This window comes from Erpetoichthys calabaricus, chromosome 8 (genome assembly GCF_900747795.2).
Source record: "Erpetoichthys calabaricus chromosome 8, fErpCal1.3, whole genome shotgun sequence".
Taxonomy (NCBI): Eukaryota; Metazoa; Chordata; class Cladistia; order Polypteriformes; family Polypteridae; genus Erpetoichthys; species Erpetoichthys calabaricus.
The window spans coordinates 86,165,425-86,188,085 of NC_041401.2; the positions used below are offsets into that span (position 1 = coordinate 86,165,425).

The 22,661-nt window shown below is 37.3% G+C and overlaps 1 protein-coding gene across 1 annotated transcript in view; it reads left to right on the forward strand.

Moving 5' to 3' along the window:
* The window catches only part of LOC114656562 (GAS2-like protein 2A), a 32,106-nt gene that overhangs the window by 1,547 nt on the left and 7,898 nt on the right, over positions 1 to 22,661 (forward strand). Inside the window, exons 2-4 of the mRNA XM_028808203.2 lie at positions 13,748 to 13,986; positions 16,539 to 16,646; positions 20,208 to 20,304. Coding sequence (XP_028664036.2) covers positions 13,748 to 13,986; positions 16,539 to 16,646; positions 20,208 to 20,304 — 444 coding nt within the window. The remainder of the gene's footprint in view (positions 1 to 13,747; positions 13,987 to 16,538; positions 16,647 to 20,207; positions 20,305 to 22,661) is intronic.

Sequence of the window (22,661 nt, forward strand, 5' to 3'; positions counted from 1 at the left end):
ATCTATCTAATATATACTATACTGCATGCACAGTTGATTCAGAAAATATTCAAATTGCTTTTTCTCCACACTTTATTTTGCCATTTTTGCTCAACATTCTACCCTTAAGAACCCTTTATGACAACATGAAAATGTTTTCAGAAAGGTTTTCAAATTTCTTAAAAATCAAAAACTGAAATCTCTCATTCATTCAAGTATTCAAGTATTCTCTCACTCATACAAGAAAGTCTTCAGACCCTTAATTCAGTACTTTGTAGAAGCCTCTTTGGCAGCGATACCAGCCTTGGGTTTTCTTGGGTAAGTCTCTACAAGCTTTGCAGACCTGGATTTGTGCAGTTTATCACATACTTCCTGGCAGGTCCTTTCAAGCTCTGTTAGACTGAATGAGATGCATTTATAAACTGCTATCTTCAGGTCTATCCACAGATGTTCTATGAGGTTTAAATCTGAGCTTTGGCTGGGCCATTCAAGGACAGTTAGAGACTTGTCCCGAAGGTACTTGAGCATTACTTGGCTGTATGCTTTGGGTCATTGTCATGTGGAATGGTTAACTGTTGCCTTAGTCTGACTCTGTGTACACTCTGGAGCACATTCTCTGTAGAGTTGGTTTTAGGCAGGTGATGAGCAGTGCCTGGTATTTGCCAGGCATAGTGCTTGGACTTAAGCCTAAAGAGTTAAATTTTTGTCTCATCAGAGCAGAAAATTTATTTCCTCATGCTCTCAGAGGTCTTTAAATGCCACATGGCCAAACTTCAAGCAGAAGTGCCTTATTGCCTGATTGATGGAATTCTGCTGAGATGGTCCTCCTTCCAACAGGTTCTTCCATCTCAGGAGGGGACTTCTGAAGCTGTGTTAGAGTGACAGTTGTGTTCTTGATCACCTCCTAAAGTCATTCTTGTTTGGTTACACAGTTTGGCCAGATGGCCAACTCTAGAAAGAGTTCTGGCGGGTCCAAACTTCTTCCATTTTCACAATTACTGAAGCCACTATGTCACTGGAAACAATCAAAGCTTTAGGTTTCATTCCCTTGCCCCGATCTGAGCCTTCACAGAGAGGTCTACAGATAATTCCTTGGATTTCCTGGCTTGGATTTTGTTCTGACATGCAGTGTGAATTGTGGGTCTTTACTGTGTTGGCTGGGATTGGCTCCAGCAGACCCCCGTGACCCTGTGTTCGGATTCAGCGGGTTGGAAAATGGATGGATGGATGGATATACAGTACACAGGAGTGTGCCTTTGTTCTAGACACATTTCAGGGATAAGTAAAGTAAACCGTATGCACCTGACCACAATTTGGAGTGCCATTGCAAAGGGTCTGAATACTTACACCTGTAAATGAGTGATTTCAGTTTTTGATATGTAATAAATTTGCAAACCTTTCTAAAGACATGTTTTCATTTTCTCATTATGGGGTATTGAGTGTAGATTGATAAGCAAAAATGACAATGGTTGCCGGTTTTGAATCCCCGTTATTGTCAAAGGAGATCCTACTCTGCTGGGCTCTTGACCAAGGCCCTTACCCCACAATTGCCCCGGGGCGCTGTGCAATGGCTTACCCTGCACTCTGATCTCAAGGGGTATGCAAAAATGAACAAATTCCTTCTACAGGGTAAAATAAATAAAGAACAAGAACAAGTAGTAGTATAGTAGTATAGTATATATATTGTGAAGCCTGGGTGTGTACAGCCGCCCAAACCCCGACACAGACAGGCAGGACACAGGTTAATTACACATCACCCGGTTTATACAGTGCACAAATCACTGACACAGTCCCTTTGTCATGCCTTCAATCCTCCAGACAGGCTTTGTCCTCTTCCTCCCGACTTTGGCCATTGACTCCTGGTGAGTGGCCACTTTTTATAGGGCACCTGGAAGGACTCGAGATGCCCAATGAGCTTCTTCTGTCAGCATTTCCGGGTGTGGTGAAAGTGCTGCAAAATAGGGCCCTGAAAACATCCATGTGCCCCCTGGCAGTTGGCACGGGCCCCAACAGGGTTGAGCTTCTATGCTCACAACACGTGGCTGCCCTCTGTCGGTTCGGGGGAGAAATGGTCTTGAAAATACTCTCTCCCCCAGGCCTTCCATAATCAGGGCTAACCCCAACCTATCTGGTCTGGCAAAATATATATATATATATATATATATATATATATATATATATACTAGAGGACTAGGCTCGCCAACCACCCCCACCCCGCACTATGCGCCAGCCACTTCACGTCTCTGCTGCTTTGTGAAGAGGGGGGCTGAACGCCCCCCAAGGAGACGCGGTCGCTCCTCCGAAATCCCCTTTTAAATGGTGATACAATGGGAAACAAATACATTATTTTTACCTCCTCTTTGCTCGATCAGCTGCTGGATTGCTGCTGCTGCCACCGTGTTATGTGATCTCCATCTTGCGCTGTGCACTTCTGTCATATCACGTATGTTCATATATTCAATCTCTTTTCGATTTTACCTTTTCATCAATATCATATTGAATTTTGATTCTGTGTTTGGAATTACATCGTGACAGCGCAATTAATAACTGCCCGTGAGTGAATATCATTTCTTTCTCTCTACAAGAAATGTGTCTGACAATAGCATTCACACCATTGAGAAATTATTTCTCTTGCGGGATTTCACTTTCACCAAACAACAAATCTTTTAATTCTTGCATATAGGCCTCTTAATTGCGAAGAAACACTACTTTTCCCTGATGGCAACATGAATTAGACGATCTACAAGTCTCCGACTTAAAGTTTAAATCCGAACAATATATTCAATCTCTTTTTGCTGTTCCGTTATTTCTCCGAGTAATAATTTCCATTTGTTTGTGCGAATGCGATCTTTACTATCCTTTTTTGGAGATTTTTGAATTTTCGTAATTCCATTATGTCTAACATGCTTCTTCTGCATGTGTATTGCACCAACGTTTTTGAATTCTTTACAACATTCTACTTTGTCATCTACTCTTTGTCTTTTATTTCCGGCCCTGGGTGTGGTTAGATCTGTTGGCACAAAGTCTCGTCTCGCGGGACGTGAAAGTGTCTCTGTGAGAAAATCATGTCTTGTCTCCTTCCAACCGTCCAAGATTTTTTTTATAACAGATATATATATATATATATATATATATATATACACTCGTAGTAAGTAAGGCATGCATTCTGCAAACTGTTTAATTTTCTCTCAATAGTACATTATAGCAAAAGAAATGTATAGAATACTAAAGATGAACTTATGAACTGGAGTGACTATTTTAAACTCTCAGCTAAAGAACTGTGCAGGTGAAAGTCAGGCATAAGAATGAGAGATAAAGATGCCCACAGTCCTGATTTCTTTATTTTTTCTAAACTTTTTGTTGTAATTGTATTGGTGAGAATTTAAGATTGTTTGATCCGTTAAGTGAAAATCATTTTTCCTTAGAATTTCTTAGAATGTCAGTCAGTCAGTCAAGGACATGTAGCTGTACACTATATATGTATGGTGAATACACCCCCAACCTCCATACAACCTCCCCCTCCATCCCCACCTTTCACCAGCTATATATTGCCTTTGATTCCTGTATGACAAATCATTTTCCACTGATGATGACACCTGGCAGGTTGTCGAAAGCTTAGGAATAAAAAACTATTTTAAGATACGTGACTCGTTTTCTCCCTTTGTGGATCTCTAGCTGCAAATAATCAAATTGTACCACAGACCTTCGCTTCTATATCTATATACTTATAAAATTGCACCACAAATTAAAGTGACTATGTAGAACAGTGATATAATTTGTTTACTGAAATTCTTAATAAACAGTTAAAGAAAAACACAAAAACTTTTTGAATGTCCCTCGTATATGTGTGTGTGTGTGTTTATAAACAGAATGTATAATTTGTGTAATGTAATATTTATAGTATATATACTGTACATGTACTCACAAAGAGGTATTAGTGAATGCTTGTAAGACAAAATGTAGGGTTTATAATTAACTTTTACATTTCAGCACAGTATTACCTTTTAAGATCTTTCTTATTCCCTGGGCGGCAGAGTGAAGAGCGCTGATGTCTCACAGATCCAGTGTCCTAAGTTTAAGTCCTGTACTAGGTTGCAGTTTCAGTGGAGTTTGAATGCTCTCCCCATGTGTATTGGATTTGAAATTCTGTTTTTTCTCCCAGATTCCAGCAACATGCACCTTACGTTAGCTTGTAATGTGTGTGTGTGTGTGTGTGTGTGTGTGTGTGTGTAAGAATTCATCCCACAAAGGACAGGTACCCTGTACAGGGTTTGTTTTTGCCATATTGGTCAGTGCTGCTCTTTAACCATGAGAACAAGATGATTTGCTAATATTATTTGTTATGTTTTTACTTTTTGTCTGTTTTATATATATATATATATATATATATATATATATATATATATATATATATGCACATCTGCATTGGACTGACATCCGATCAGCGGTTGTTGATCCTTGCCCTTCTGAGATAGATTTAGTTCAAAGTGACAAAATATTAGATTATGTTGTTTCAGAAAATAAATCAGTTAATTCAAGTATATACACACTGGTTGATGGTGAAAAACCCAGGCATATTAATTTATTTGTTTTTAATATGAAACCTTGAATATTAGCAATAGCAAGTATGAGGAAAAATTTCAAATGGCAACCTTGATATGTTCTGCACAGAGGGATGGGTGTAAAACACCCGATATAGGTGTACAGCTTGCGTGCAAGCTGTGGATAATGGCTGGAATTCAAACAAAAGAGAGTTCCATAAAGTATAAACTTAAAGGTGTGTCAACAACGTCACCTGTTTTTTTCTACCTTTTCTTCTTCATTTATGACATTTTATAAATGTTCAGCACTTTTTTTAGTTATAAAGCATAAATAATGTTTTTATTTAAATGAGATCAAAATGTAAAAATGATGGGAGATTGTAGTATATGTGGGGGTTTGGTGTACATATACTGTATATACTTTATATTCGTTTAGTCTATTGTCACAGTGACTGACATTACTGCTTTGCAGCCTTTGTTTCCTTCAGGTTGAATTTGTATTGCTTTGTGTGGACTTTGGTCTTTTACCTCATGGTCATGTGGGTTTATTTCTCCCACAATCCAAGCACTTGATATCAAATATTTTGGCATGTAGTGGTGCATGTGAATGTGTGGCTGTTTTTACATGTGCTGGTGATCTTCTGACAAGCAGACTAGGGTGGGTTGTTGAGCTGTAAGATTAGTTTGTGGCAGAAATTTTGCTGCCATGGCTGGACTTAGTGGGTTCTTAAAACCAAACTCCTGTTAATTAATTTGTCATATGTATTTTTCTCAAAACCATTTTTCTAAAGCAAGAGTCTTTTAGTTACACTGTTGATTATTTCTCTGAAATAACTGCAAGCCTTTCATGTAAATGTTGTTGGTCATCAGGAAGGTATCTGTAGTTTCCATATGACACACATCTTCACATGCTTTACAAATTATTTGGCATGAAACCTTTCATTTTGCTCTTGTACTAATGCCAAGATTTGTCATCTCTCTATTATATAAAAAAATCCTGGACGAAACGTGACTTTTTCAAAGAGATACTTTCAAGTCCCATGAGACGAGATTTTGTGCTAAGAGATTTAACCACTCATGGTTGGTGAGTGAAGTCCCCTAGTATTCATTAACTGCTGCAGTAATGACAATTTATTTGAAGGTTGTCTTGCTGTCAAACAATAGCAATGTGCTGTGGCCTTTGGAGGGGTCAATAAAAACACAAAGTTACTAGAGAACTAGGGGAAAATTATTTGCAAAATTAAATGGGAAGATTTAAGAAGAAAGGATAACATAACTTACTCCTTAGCTGCAATACAGATGGCATCTGGCCTGCATTGCTCCAGGTTTTTTACAAAACCTACCACTATTACTCACAAACAAAAAAAAAACATCCATCCATTTTCAAACCTGCTGAATCCAAACACAGGGTCACGGGGGTCTGCTGGAGACAATCCCAGCCAACACACGGCACAAGGCAGGAACCAATCCTGGGCAGGGTGCCAACCCACCAAATACATATAAAAAGCCAATGTCTCCAGTCTCCCAACTAATATGGTCAGAGGTGCAGGAGTGATGTCAAAATCAGTGTTGCTTCTGGATGCAGTAAACCCCAAATTCTCAGTCATGCAATTTACAGGGATACCACACCTAGCTGCTGGACATCTTCCCGAGTTGCACAGGTCCCTCACACTGTCTGTACAGGTGCTATTGTGGATACCCAATAGGTAGGTGATGGGCAAGTTGCTCCCCTGTAATGTGTGGAAATACCCCCCCCGGTTGTGTCTTCTCCAATATTTCACCATCACAAACCCCCTTTCTGACTGTTGGAGTCTTTATATTTGCTGTCACAAGGATCTCTGATTACTTATTGTACTTTAGGGCTTCTTATATTGTCTTGCATTTCCTCACTAGAATGATGTAAGACACTTTGTCAAGTCATTATTCCATAGCAGGGTGGGTCCAGTTTTATCCCCCCAGTGACAATATGTATGGATATTACACAATACTGAGTAAGGTTCTCCATGAAGATTCATTTAACTTAATGATTACCAAAAAACCAAAAGACACAGGGGGAAGGAGCCAGTGAAACACCACTGATAATTGATGTCAGCAATTATAGTCTACAGTATTCAGACATTTTATCAAAGCTATCAACAGGTTTATTTACATTTAGCATTAGATCGCTAAACCTGTTTTTCTACATTAATATTTTCTGTGTAATGACACTTGATATTCGCTGCCGGGCATGTCACTGAGACTGGAGAGACTGATGTGAATATTTTACAGACCACATGTGTTCTTTCATTAGTATTATAGTATTTTGCACTGCTTTGCCTTGACTGCTTGCTTACTTTTCAACAAATGTATTAACTTGCATTTAAAATATGAGAATTAGCATCTGAGTGAAATTTGAGTAAAACTAGTTGGCTTTGCCCCCTGCTCGCTTCGTTCGCCTACCCGTTTTCCCCTCCCTTCCAGTGCTACGTGCTGTTGTGAAGAGGGAGGCTGAATGCACCCCACGGAGACGCGGTCGCTCCTCCGAAACCCCTCTTAAACGGTGATACAATGGGAAACAAATAACAGTTGTTTTTTTACCTCCTCTTTGCTCGATCAGCTGCTGGATTGCTGCTGCTCCTGTGTGGCGTGATCTGCATTTCGTGCGGCACTACAAACGTTTAAAAGTCACTGCCATGTCTCTCTTCTCCTCCAGATATCCTCAAAAACTATTCGATCTCTTTTTGCTTTTTAGTTATTTCACCGAGTAATATTTTCCGTTTGTTTGTGCTAATGTGATCTTTACTATCATTTTTTTTGAGACTTTAGAATTTTCCTACTTCCATTATCTCTAACCTGTTCTGCATGTGTATCGCACCAATGTTTTTGAATTCTTTACGAAGTTCTACTTTGGCTTGTATAGCAGCTGTACTTTTGTCTCACTCCCTTGTCTCTCTTCTCCCCCAGACATCGTCAAACACTATTCGATCTCTTTTCGCTGTTCCGTTATTTCACCGAGTAATATTTTCCATCTGCGGTGGGTTGGCACCCTGCCCAGGATTGGTTCCTGCCTTGTGCCCTGTGTTGGCTGGGATTGGCTCCAGCAGACCCCCGTGACCCTGTGTTCGGATTCAGCGGGTTGGAAAATGGATGGATGGATGGATATTTTCCATTTGTTTGTGCTAATGTGATCTTTTCACTCATTTTTTTGAGACTTTCAAATTTTCCTACTTCCATTATCTCTAACCTGCTCTGCATTTGTATCACGGGACTTGCTTCCAAAGGCTGTAGGTATGACGTGACTTTAACGTCTCGCGGGATGTGAAAGTGTCTCTCTGTCTCTCTTCACAAGATCGCGTCTCGCCGCAGGAAAGAAGTATTGTTTCATCACAAGATTTTTTTTTATAATAGAGAGAGATATAAACAGGCAGCTACAGTAATCCATCAGGATAGAGTCTGAGAAGCACCGCTGTACAAGTTTCATTCTTTGAGAGGATTGCAGAATTTTATTCTTAATTGCTGTAAAATTGTTTTAAATAGTAATTTATCAGCACATTTCTTCATATTAACCTGTTTGAGTATAAAAACAACTATAAGTAATGATTTAGTAAGCTATCTGTGTTCAGATGAACTATAAAGACCTAAAGGCGTGCCAGTTGGTTTAGAATTGATTAGGAGATAGTAAGTGTTGGAAGAATAGAGAAATAACTGCCAGTCAAGAGAAATGAAATGAATGCCGGATTCTGTGCTAGAAAAGTCTTTTGGGGTTTGCCTAGTTTTAATTTGTTATTTTTGGTTTTATGTGATGTTTCTTCCTTTGTGAATCCTCCCCAGTGTGTACTCAAGTTACATGTGGAAAAATTATTTTTGGACTTCTCTCTACTGCGTGTATTCCTGTGAGGACTTTTAGTTGTCTGCCATAGGAACATCCAGCCCCTTGGATTACCTATATGTGTTTGATGAATAATTACAATACTGTTCTGTTTTGTATGAGATTTAATCTTTAATCAAATGTTATGCCAGTAGGTGGCTGATTATTCCAACAATATTTTGTGAGCTATCATCACAAATCTCCATATTACCAGTTAATTTATTCTTTTTCTGTCTGGAGATGAAACCATACAAACAAGTGAAACATTACATGTGCATTGGGAGAATATGAAACCAGCATAGATTTCGCTCAGGCAGGAATTTGAACCCAGCACTCCATACTATTGAGGTAAATTAAAAAGTGAAATATAAAGCTTTGAGTAGAGTATCTGAAGGCCACATACTGTATGCAGGCACACCTTAGTACAAGGCACCCTTTCATTCTCATTTAGTCAGGGTGTTATGGCTCCTGGTGTTTCTGTCATTACAAACTCAAGCACAAAACAGATTGACTGTTCTTATTCTAGATACTCTGTGCTTGAGTCAATCTATCAGAAGCAACAATTTAAAAATAATATTTGATTGCCTGTATTTCACAAGAAATGAACTTGTGATCCAAATTCTGTAAAGTATTACTGGAAATATGTGCTGTATATTGTGATTAAATGAAAAATTAATCTTGTGCTGTCCCACCATTCAGCTTTGTAATACATAGCAGTCTGAAACATTGCAATTTCTGCACATAACTATACCTGCAGAATAGATCTATTTGGAGTAAATGAGAAAATATGACAAAAAACAACTAAAAGAGCTGCATGGTACTCAAAACACTTGGTAGTTGCTACCACGGCATGAAGTGTCAGCTATTTGGATTGTCTTTATCCAATTCCGCCAACTCTCCACACTGCACAACATAGCACCCTGTTGTATTGATTGATTTTTCTATGAGCAGACACATAGATGCAGCAAATATTTCTGTATACAGTATACTGTTAAAAGGGAGAAGCAAAGCACATGTCGAAAAGAACAACCTTCACTGAAAGTGGAAAGACAGCATGTTTACCATCAGTGTACTTTGCTCTCACGTTCCTGGTGAATGTAATTCACAGAAAATGTAAGCATTTTCAGAATATTGCTTTCATTTGCGCAAAACTATCTATCTGTAACTAACATCCTTTTACTTGTTGTTTGTTTAGACTAAAAATATTTCAGAGTAGTGAAGCGGTAAGTACTGCCACCTCAAGGCTCCATTCACACACACATAGGTTTAATGTTTTATGTGTAGAAATCTTTTTGCTCATTTATCTCAGGTTACTCTATCTCCTCTTCCTTTAGACAAATACTATTGTCATACTACTACCATGTCATCCCTGATTTAACCCTACTGTTATTAGACTTTGCTATTCTTTGCTATTCTAAAAAGAATACACTGTGTGTGTCATGTTACTAAATTTGCAGGATTTTATAACACTGAACATTTTTGAAAATGTTGTATTCCATTGTAATCTCCATTTTATATGTTGAAAAAATGGGATAAACATTGGTGCAGTGGTTAATATTGCTGCATCACATCCCAGGGCACATGGGCTCAATGACTAGTTACTCCATTTGTTTGAGCTTGCGTGTTCTCTCTGTGTTCTCTTGCATTTTAATCGAGTCCTCTAGTTTCCTTCCCCATCCCAAAGGTGCTAGTATGCCATGCTCCATCATGAGCAACACTAGACATCATGTCTTACCCAGTGTCTAAAGTTCAGGAAATGAAAATCTGTGAAGAAGCTTTAAATATAATGAGTGTTTATTTAGAATAATAACATATTAACAGTGCTCTGCACCTGCACTCAGAGATGAGCGCTATACAAAAATAAACTGAATTGAATTAAAATTTTCACAGTGAATCACTTGCTCCTTATGACCTAGAGTATGGCTTCAGAATTAGGATAGACCTTACCGGTTTTATTAAATAAGCTTCATTTTTACTTTTCCAGGAAAACTAGCCCAAAGCAGTAAACGTAACAATACAGTACTTAACTGTGCAATATTTATTGTTTTAAAGTGTATCTAAACTAAAAGGTGTTAGCAATGCTCAGTTAGGGGAGAACTGGTTAAATGAAGGGCTCAATGTCAAACTTTATTCACCTCACTAAATTACAAATGATTTAAATCACATTTCTTATCTTTGTTGAATTTCTTTTTCTTCAATTTGGAAATTTCACATTGTCTCTCTATTATAAAAGAAAATCTTGAGACGAGACAATTGCCAAGAGATTTTTTCAAGTCCCGCCCTCCTCTCAACGGTTAACAGCCCACGTCCACGGTCCTCTCGCCTCTCATTCGTATGAATGCTTTTGTCAGACACAGTTCCTGCGCTCTCAGCTCTTAGTAATTTTTATGTTTTCCTCACTTTAAGTTCCCAATAAAAGAAGACTTATTATGTCCAAATCTTATTGAAGAATTTCATCCTGAAGGGTTAACAACAGAAGAAATTAGTACACGGGTAATCCTAGCACCGAGAAATGATGAAGTCAAATGAATTAACGTAAAAATTGTCGATCAGTTACATGGAAAATTGGTAGACTATGCTGAAACAGTTGGTGGTGATGGTGTGGAAGATGAAAACATCAAATTACAATATCTCATAGAATATCTACAACCGTTAACACCGTCTGGTCTGTGAGTGATGGGATATGCATTTGGACAAGATTAATTTTATTCAGAATTGGTCAAACAATTCTGACATGTAAAATTTTAACAGACGATAATAAAGGTAATGTAGTACTGTACAACATTTGACACCAAAGGAGATCTTGATATGCCATTCATATTAAAACGTTTACAATTTCCAGTTAGAATAGTTTTTGCTATGACAATTAACAAATGACAGGGACAAACATTCGAAAAAGTCGGTGTATTTATTAGAGAGAAAGAAACGATATTCACTCACGGGCAGTTATATGTTGCGTTGTCACGATCTAACTCCAAACATGGAATCAAAATTCAATGCGATATTGACGAAAAGTTAATTCCAAATATTGTTTTAACTGAAGTATTAAAGTAAAAGTATAAGTTTAAAAAGTATTTGCATGTTAATTTCAAAGCCAAACAGAATGAAAATGTATAACGCAACAAATACCTCAAACGCAACATGAAACATAATTTTCTTTCAATTTATTATGCTTTAGTATTTTTTACTATGGTTAATTACTCACTGTAATGCTAAACAGTTATTTCTATTATGTATATGTAACAATTCCCATGAAAATAACAATCTGTTTAAATTGTACATCCGCTTCCCCATATGTGAGTGGCAGGGCCGCGAAGTAGCTAGCATGTAGCGCCCGCACGGGGGTTGGCAAGTGAAGCGAGCCCCCCAGTTATTTATAGTTTTGAACACAAAGAGAGGCCGTCTTGACTCTACTAACTCAAAATACATTCTATTAAAGATATTTATTTAGAGTATTTCTATGAATTTTGACTGTCTGTTATAACTAACAGTTAAATACAAATACAAATTTTACAAATTACTAATTACATAATTAGTACATACTGTATAAGCACACAGATTTGTTTATACAGACAGGAAAACAATGCTGTTTTGTAACTGATTAACATAAATAAAGCCCAGCACCATCTGACCGTGAATTATAATTGTTGAACAATGGCCAGTTGAAAATGGAGGAGAAAAAAAACAAAACATCCAGTCAGCAGCATTCCTAATGTTCAATAATTTTTAAGATTGCTTTTTCTCTTTGATTACAATTGCTCTGTCTGATTTTAATGTTTGTATTTTAGTTTTGTTTATAATGTGTGTTTTATCTATTGTTCGGTGTCCTTGAGTGTTTAGAAAGGCGCCTACATATAAATAAAATGTATTATTATTATTATTATTCCTGGAGAAACCTCTGGGGGCCCACAGTCAGTTATAACAGACAAAGTCAAAATTCATAGAAATACTCTAAATAAATATCTTTAATAGAATGTATTTTGAGTTCGTAGAGTCAAGACGGCTCCTCTGCGTGTATGTGTGTGTGTGTGTGTGTGTGTGTGTGTGTGTGTGTGTAAGGCCATTCACAAATGTAGATGGGCATAAATTAAAAAGTCAAAGTGAATATTTTGTGGGTTCTAAGGAAACAAAGCATGATTAAACACTCTCTGTCTTCAGCGTAATGCAGGCTGTTGACATACACCTGATAAAAAGGACAGTTTGATAAATTGATACTCTGTGGATTACTTAACTCTATTCATGTATTTACTTAGATACAACTATTGTGAGATCTTATGCTTTGATGCATTATTCAGGACTGGCATTTGAAGCATTGCTCTTGTTAGCTTCTCACCAGATACAGGAGTCTGGATTCCCAGAGATATGTGTGCCTTTAGTATTGCTTTAAACTCTATTTACTAAAGCTTGTTCTTTAAAGAGATGAACTTTGCAAATGTAGATGTTTACACAGCACAGCTCACAATTGTGGCCCAAAATGCCAAGCAAATCACCTTTCCTACAATGCAGAGACATAAAGATCAACTAAAAGTAGAATATATGTTCTAATTGTTTACTGTCGTTCTATATTTTGCAACCCAATTAATAGAGGTGTTTTTGTAAATAATAAATATGGATATCTTCAATAAGGTAATAAAAATGTAGTATGCACAAAATTCAACTTTTGTGGAATTTGTATGATTAAAACAAATACTAGAGAGCATAAAAAATGTTTTCTTTTGCCCATCTGAAGTATGGTGGTCTCTGCGTATATAAGAAACACCTTAGGCCTGGACACTTGCTGTGTAGGTGTGTAACTGAAAGCCAAAATTCAGGAATGTCTCTTCCAAGGTTGCTTCCTCCATTGCACACAAAGCTGCCTGGACAGGCTTTATTTTTCCTATAATTGAAAAAATATGTTCAGAAAATATCTATCGTTTTAATCATTGATGTATGCATACAAGGCCATAACCATAAGTCCTCTTTGAAGTATGCATCAGCACTGCCAGTGTTAAATTAACACAAGTGTATATTAGTGTGTTCACATAAACACTGATAACTGAATCCCGAGTGCAAATGTTCATCTGTCAATTTAGAACTGGAAATTTGATGTTTATATATGCTGCAATGATATATGTGCAAACCTAACATTAGTACTTTTGAAACTAATGTTTCTTATTAATCTGAAGCATAATCAAAGACTCTGCACAAGACCACAGCCTTAAAAATATGTGACAGTTTAACAACTCTCTTATTGAGTGATGTAAACTTCTTAGTCCTAATAATCAGCTGACTTTAGCTGTTAAGTTCTGGAGTGGTGGTTTTCTTCTCATTTTCTAATGTGCAAAATGAACAAGAAAATGATGTAGTGCTACATCTAAATGTCTCTATTTCCTGTCTTCAGATGTACTGATGTTTGAAACTGAGGACCTGGTTCTTAGGAAAAATGAGAAAAATTTTGTTCTGTGCCTACTGGAAGTGGCGCGTCGTGCTTCTCGCTTTGGCATGGCAGCACCAGTTCTCATTCAGCTTGAAGAAGAGATTGAAGAAGAGATCCGTGAAGAGCTAGAACTTCCGCCCAAAGAAGTAGTCGTTGCTAAGCCTCAACGGCGAACATCGGACTTCAAGAACCTTGATGAAATGGTAAGTTTGGTCACAGAATAGGTAGTCCTTAGATCTATGAAAAAACACATAAATGCTTAAATATTATTTAAATATATAGCACTATAAATGTCTCTATCTATTATATAAAAAAATCCTTCTACGCAACTAGGCTTTTTGGAGACGACTTTTTGGAAGAGAGATTTTTTCAAGTCCCGCAAGACAAGACTTTTGCCTTGATATTTTTTCAAGTCACGCCCTCCTCTCAAATGTTTTCAAACAAGACCTCACCTCTCATTCGTGTGAAAGCTTTTGTCAGAAACACTTCCTGCGCTCTCAGTTCTTATACATTTTAACGTTGTCCTCACTTTAAGTTCCCAATTAAATAAGATGTATTACAGTATGTCCAAATCTTATTGAAGAATTTCATCATGAAGGGTTATCAACATAAAAAATGAGTACACGGACAAACCTAGCACTAAGAAACGAGGAAGTCAAATGAATTAATGCCAAAAATGAAGATCGGTTACACATCCAATTGGTTAAATGCATATCAATAGACTATGCTGAAACAGTTGGTGGTGATCGTGTAGAAGATGAAAACAACAACTTACAATATCCCATAGAATATCTACAACCGTTAACAACGTCCAGTCTTACAACACACGAATTACTGTTGAAAGAAGGTTGTATCCAAGAAAGGTAATGTAGTACATCTTCTACGGATAACATTAGACATCAAAGGAAATCTTGATATGCCATTCATATTAAAATGTTAACAGTTTTCGGTTAGAATAGCTTTTGCGAAGACAATTAATAAATCTCAGGGCCAAATATTCAAAAAAGTTGTTTTATTTAATAGAGAGAAAGAAACGAAATTCAATCACGGGTAGTTATTCATTGCATTGATGCATATGTAACAATTCCCATGAAAATAAAAATCCTTTTAAATTGTACATCCGCATCCCCATACGCGAACGGCAGAACCCCAAAGAAGCTAGCGCATAGCGCAGGCCTGGGGGTTGGTGAGCGAAGCGAGCAGGGGGCGAACCCCCCTAGTTTGAAATAAAACAAACTACACCTTCAGACCACTCTCTGAGTTTTTCAAATACCCAAGTTAATTTTCACATACCCAATAATTACTGGTAACCCAAGAAAGTTAAAGAAAAAACTGTATAAAACAAACAGTGGAGATAATGAGCTTTATTCTATGGCTCTTTCAAGACAAATGCTTTAATTTTTTCTCAAAAAAAAGGACAAGGCTTCCCATTATAATGGAGGATTTTAGTTTATTTGCCTTTGCAGACATGTTCTACATCTTCAATGTGCTTAGGCACAATAGACCAACCTCTTTAACACACTTGCCTCTTAGTTTGTATCAGTGATGAGCTGTATTTGTATTCACCCTTGTTTGTCAAATTATTTGCTGATAGTTTAGCTGGTTTAGGAGAACTTTTTTCCCAGTGCCCCATAATGCTTTGCAAGTCCAGTGCTGCATCTCCAGGAGCTGTAATAGCCAGCATTGGATGAGACTGCCCCTACGGTATATACCGCTGATCATCTGTATTATAGACACAGTGGTAGAACAGATAAGTAAATAATTCAGGTTCTCAAAATTTTATTTTTATGAAACATATACAGCATAAATAATAAGCTGTCTCTGTTTGTCGCCAGATGTGCAGGTCAATCTTCGAGTTCCACGTCAGTATAAGAGAAGGAGGCACATGAAGATAAAAAACAAACTTTGAGGGAGACTGTTGCCCCCCACCCATCCAAACACAGTCTCTATGAAATAATAATACAGTAATAGCGAAAGATTTATTATTATTTATAAGACATTTGTATGTTTTTGATAGAAGAAAAAGTGCAAAGCATCAGCACAGACAGTTTGGAGAGCCTTCAGCACAAATTCAAAAGAAAGAATGAGCAAGCGGCTTCAATTATGACATGCCACTTTTAATTTTGTGCCTTTAAAAGACCTACGTACTGTATTTTTTCTGACTTTTGACTACGATTTCGGCATTTCTGGTGTGTTTTGATAAAATATATGATTGTGCATCTCTGACTACATTCTTTCTTATTTGATCTCACAGAGGCACAGTGGTTGGCACAAGTGCCACACAGCTCAGGCCACCTTTTTGACCACAACAAATAATAAATAACAAAAGAAAATAATAAATAGCCCTAAGAGACACTTTAAAGACGATTGCACCATTATAATCCAGTCAAATCTAATTCAGTTAGTCCTTCCCCATTGACTTCAAAGCATTTCACTGGGTTTAGCAATATTTGTGAACACTTTGTGATTTCTCCAAACTCCAGGCGAAGCAAACACTGTGGAGTTCCCTCTTAATGAGTGGTGAGCCCACATAATTGAGCATGAAAAATGGCATATTTAGTGAGGTGCATGTCCTGAAGAATTGCATTAGCAAATATATAGTCTAGAATAATAAAGAAAATACCGTACTTCATTTTCAAGGAGTTTTGTAATCGTAACATTTGGTGTTTGCCATAAAAGATTTTTAGTATTATATTATTATTTTATTATTTTTTATTTGCACAATTACTTGACAATGTTGTGTCTTTTTTTGCAGGTCCAGTATTTGGTCAGTCGCTGCACCTGTCCCACTGTGTTCCCCATGGTGAAAGTTTCAGAGGGAAAATATAAAGTTGGTGACTCCAATACGATCATCTTTGTTCGTGTATGTAACATCCTGATTTCTCTTTTAAGAGTGCCCTGGAACATTCAATATGAAATAATGTAACTTACTGAAATTAGCATAATAGATTAGTCTTTATAATAAGCTCCATTGGCTTCAAAGTATCAATCCAATACCAACATTATAAAAGTTCTTGCACTTACATATTGCATATTCTTTTCCAAATTCACATTAACATCTCCTTTCTCAATCAAAGAAAATAGGATACAAAGAAGTAGTCAATAAAAAGTGAAAAATGGGGGAGATTTGTAACAATTAAGAGTGATCAGAGAGTACTTTTATTATTTTAAGGAGGGTACAGCTCAGGGGTGGCATTAAAAGAGGGGCTTCCATATACTGAAAATCTTTTCAGTCATTTATGTAGAGTATATATTTAATTTTCCCGGATTTAAACAATAAAGAATATAATTTTGCATTTGTAGAATGGAATGTGGGTTAGAGCTTTGAGCATTTTTAAGACTCTTATAATAGAAAATCCTATTGGTGTCACCCGTGGCTCAGGCTTTTAGAGGATGGGTATGTGTAATGAACCCAACTTTTGCCAATAAGTAAGTAAAAGCTGTTGTCCAGAAAGTTTGAAGCAAAGGGAATACCCAGAATATGTGCCTGACAGTTGTGTAAGAAACATACGTACTTAAAAAATTTGACAAATGAGAGAAGACCATTCAACCCATCAAGCTTGTTTGTTTATCTAATAGCTAAGCTGTCCTAATATCTCATCCAAGATACTTCTTAAAGTCTGTGAAGGTTTCTGCTTAAGCTACAGAATATGTCTCAGTAATGTCTTCCAGATTCCCATAACTCTTCATGTAGAGAAGCTCTGGGTTTTATTAATACATTTACACAAAATTGATGACAGGTATTGTTTTATGATGCGGATACCTCATTTTCATACTAAAAACTGGTTCAGACTTTAATTTCTCCAATAAGAATATTTCTTTTTTTCTCTAGCATCACACACCTATACAGATGATGATGTTAAGTACTCACCAGATTTGGAAATATTTTTGTTTTATTTGATATAATGAGTGCTATGGCATACTAGTGGTGCTCAGTGGTGAGGATATCAGGTCAGGTCAGGTTGGGGAGCATGCACTGGTATAGCTCGTTGCTGCACCCACCACATGACGAAACAGCTCAGAATCCTGGTTGGTAACCTCCCAGGCAGTCACACAGTCCAGTGCCACTCCCCGGAAATGACCTTCTGTCTGTCACAGCCAGGTGTTATGTGGGTGTCCCCTTGGTCTGGTCTGGTCCAGCCGCTCAGATCCTCTATAATGAGGATACTGTGAGCTGGATCACCATCTGGGAATCATGCCATATGGCCATAGTGTCGTAACTAACACACCCTCACAATGCAGGTAATGGGCATCATTTAGCGTTCTGTGAGCAACTGCTCATTTGACACAAAGTCAAAGCAGCGGTAACCAAGGATTCTCCAAAGAGACACAGTACCGAAGGAGTATGGGGGTAGCCAAGGATGAAATTACTATACATAGTGTCTTATCAGTAGATGTGGTTGACTAATAAATATATTTATGTGAAGCATACTCCAGTTATGAGCCCAGTACAATATACAATAATTAGAAATATAATATTAGAACATAATATTCATCCATCCATCCATTTTCCAACGCGCTGAATCCGAACACAGGGTCACGGGGGTCTGCTGGAGCCAATCCCAGTCAACACAGGGCACAAGGCAGGAACCAATCCCGGGCAGGGTGCCAACCCACCGCAGGACACACACAAACACACCCACACACCAAGCACACACTAGGGCCAATTTAGAATCGCCAATCCACCTAACCTGCATGTCTTTGGACTGTGGGAGGAAACCGGAGCACCCGGAGGAAACCCACGCAGACACGGGGAGAACATGCAAACTCCACGCAGGGAGGACCCGGGAAGCGAACCCAGGTCCCCAGGTCTCCCAACTGCGAGGCAGCAGCGCTACCCACTGCGCCACCGTGCCGCCCGAACATAATATTATTGAACATAAATTCAAAATATAATGTTATGACATAAGCAAAGAAATACTGAAGAATATACACATGTAAACAGTGAATTTAAGCCCAAACTCAAGCTATACTAAGTCAGACAAATTCTGAACAGGATCATTCCACAGGTAAATTCAGATAGATGATGTCTGTAAAAATATTGTCTAATGTAATCATGGAATCACTCACAGATAAAGTGCCACCACAGACACGGACAAAAGAAGGACAATGGAAAAGACTTTGAAATGATAAAGTGCAAACTATTAATGCAATTAATAGAAGACACATATCAGAAGGTACTGATATGCCATAAGAGTAGCTATTCCAAGGAATTGTTCTAACAAGAGTGTGTTATGCTAAAATAAGTAGTCTTGAGCATTGATTTAAATGCTGGCATTGATTGAGCTCCTCTAATATTGGTAAGTCAGGTCTTGACAAACTTTGGGAGCACTATATAATGTATCCTTGTAATATTGCGAGAGTCTGCATTTACTGAGGCAATGTACAACATAGAGAATTGACAGCACTTATTTCTGTCATGTAAGGAGGAGCAAACCAATTTACAAAGTTACTTGTGAGGAGAATTATTTTAAAATCAGCTCTAAAATTAATTGAAACCAGTGAAGTGATTATGAAGAAGGGGAGTTGTATCCACTTAATTCTTTGTTCTTGTTATGATCCTTGCTGCTGTGTTTTGAATTAACTGCAGAGTAGTAAGTGAACTATTTGTGCAGCCTAATCATACAGCACTTCAGTAATTAGTTCCACTTGACACAAATGAATCCACAAGCTCTCTGACTCTTAAAAATCATTTTCATTTTGCAACATGTCTTAACTGGAGAAACCTGCTTTTAAAAATTCTTATTTACAAACCAAACCAAAACTATACTTGAAAATCAATTTGGTTTTTTTATATCTCTTGTCTAGCATAATATTTATTTCTGTTTACTATGTGTACTGGTTAAAATAAGATTAGTTTTAGGCAATTTAGTTATTCTTTTAGACATTTTACTGTCATATCCTGCTTGAGTTCTTTCAAGAAAAGTGATATATTTAAGGTATGGATTTTAATTTTACTTTACACATTTGTATGATAATTCATATCCATAGCACTTCTTCACCCAGAAACAAAAGTATATTTCTCAAAAAATATATGAACCTGTTAGAAATATGATCATGTCCTGCAGCCATTTAATACTGTAACATGAATAACCCAGTGGATGTTTAAGAGGTTACAGTTTATTTATTGTTTTAATTGCTGTATCCAAAGGCTGACTAAGCAGACTTGACTAAAACAATACAGACATTATGTTTTATTATCATAATTTTTTTAAAAAAGAAAACTGACTGATGAAATGGTCTCATAAATATAACAGTTCTTGGACACAATGGTCTGATTAGAATTGTCAATATGAGAATGTTTTCTTTGCTTTCAATGTGATTTTTTTGGAAAACATTTCAAATGTTTTTAATAGGCCTGTGTGATTTATTTATTTATACTTGAGGGTGTCATATTTTTAATTTCATTTTTTTTTCTGACCAGATTCTGAGAAAGCATGTTATGGTCCGAGTGGGAGGTGGATGGGACACACTTGAGCACTATCTGGATAAACATGACCCTTGTCGTTGTACTTCCATATGTAAGTTGATTAAAGCTTATGTTAAATTGGTCATTCGAAGGGAAGGTTCAATTATAATGTTGCACAGCTTTTCAAAAAATAAATATCAATTGTTATTTTATACAAGATTTCCCAAAGGGAAAAAAATTCTGTGGAGTGCTTCGCAAAGCAAATCTACAGTATATTGATTATAAAAAAAGCCTCTGGGAACTAAACAAATTCATACCAAACCTGAATGTTCTGCATATCCAATGCTACATTTGAAACATTTATTCTTAAGCTCATGAGAATCCTATAGCCCACTAACACTTATTAAGCATATTAATATTGGTTTGGGTCAACTGTTGCTCTCAAAACAGCCTCAATTGTTCATGGCATGGGCTCTACTAGATGCTAGAAACATTCCTTTGAGATTCTGGTCCATGCTGACATGACTGCATCATGCAATTTTTGCATTCTACCACATCCAAGGGGTGTTCTTTTGGATTCAGATCTGGTGTGTGGAAAGGCCACTAATGAACACTGTACACATTGTCATGTTCATGAAGCCAGGTTGTGATGACTTAACACATTATCTTGCTGGAAGTAACCATTAGAAGATAGATAACGTGTGGCCATGAAGGATGCCCAGTAGTCATCAACAGTACTCAAATAGGCTAAAAAATTCAAGCGATGATTAATTAGTTTAAATGGGCCCAAAGTGTGCCAAGAATACTTTTCCCCACACCATTACACCACCCCCACCACCCTTGACTATCGACACAAGGCAGGTTGGGTACCTGGCTCTATGCTGTTGCCACCTAATTCTGACACTACCATCTCTGTGCCTCAGCAGAAATCAAAATTCGCCAAACCAGGTTACAATTTCCAGTCTTCAACTATTCAGTTTTGGTGAGCCTTTGCCCTCTGCAGCCTAAGCTTTCTGTTTTTGGCAGACATGAGTGGACTTTGACATGGTCTTCTGCTGTTGTTACCCACCTGCCTCAAGATTTGACGTGTTGTACATTCTGAGATGCTTTTCAGCTCACCACAGTTATACACAGTGGTTATATGAGTTATCATAGCTTTTCTGTCAGCTCGAACCAGTCTGGCCATTCTCCTCTGACCTCTCTCACCAACAACATGTTTCTGTTCTCAGACTTGCCGGATGTTTTTTTTGATTGTGACACAATTCTCAGTAAAGTAAAATCCCAGGAGATCAGCGTTTGCAGAAATATTCAAACCAGCCTGTCTAGCACCAACAATCATACCATGGTCAGAATCACTGAGGTCACATCTTTTTCCCCATTCTGGTGCTTGATGTACATATTAACTAAAGCTTTTGGTGTATATCTGCTTGATTTTACGCATTGTGCTGCTGCCACATGATTGGCTGATTAGATAATTGCATGTATAAGCAGGTACAGAGTTGTTCCTGATACTTTGCTCACTCAGTTTATAATGCCGTTGTACACTGTTTTGTGAAATTGTTTTCCGACAAATTAAAGTTGGACCCTTCACTGACACTAATTCTCACCTTTAACCATCAACATTTTTTCAGTAGTTGGATCTAACAATAATCATATAAAACCTAATTTATGTCTTTTAATGACAGTCATTTTTGCTGAAGATGGGCAAACCTGTATGCTTACTATTCATTCAAACGATGTGCAAATAAAATATAAATAAGCAAAATTTTACATAGAAAGCAAATGAAAAAATACAATTTGCACAAAAAATAATCTGGATGAACAGAAACAATCTTCTCCCATTCACACCTTTTTTGACTCTTTGTCTAATGCTCAGCTGAGTGCAGCTAATTAAAATAGGCCAAGTTCTCGACCATGCTGATTTTACATGTTCTCCCTATGTCTTCATGGGTTTTCCTCTGTGTTACAATGGCAATTATCTTGGAAATTAAATAATTTCTGGTGGTACAGGATTGCTGTTAAATCATTTACAGTCACTTAAAAAACTGGAATATTCAGATATTATAAAATGTCTTTATAAGATGACTTTATATTAAAGAAGTGTGTTTACTGTTGTAGGTGAATATAAAAAACCATAAGAATGTTTGGTATGTAGATAAGAGAACTTGTTTCATTTTTAAGTCTGTCCTTAATTGTTTGTAAAATAATTGTAAAGTTGACGACTTCTTTGATGGCACCACAGTGGAAAATAAGAACATTAGAGAACACAGGAAGTATGTTCTTCCTCCATCAGTTCAAGGGATCAAATCGTCGAGTCCTGTAGGAGGGGCAGAACTTTTTTCTTCTTTCCAGGAAGGGGCAGAATCAGACATGGAGTGGAAGTGATGTTGGGCTTCTTCCTGGTACTGTTCCTCCATTAGAAGGAAATGCAAACTGTGTGAAATTGTTGCAAACTGTCGCTCCACAGTA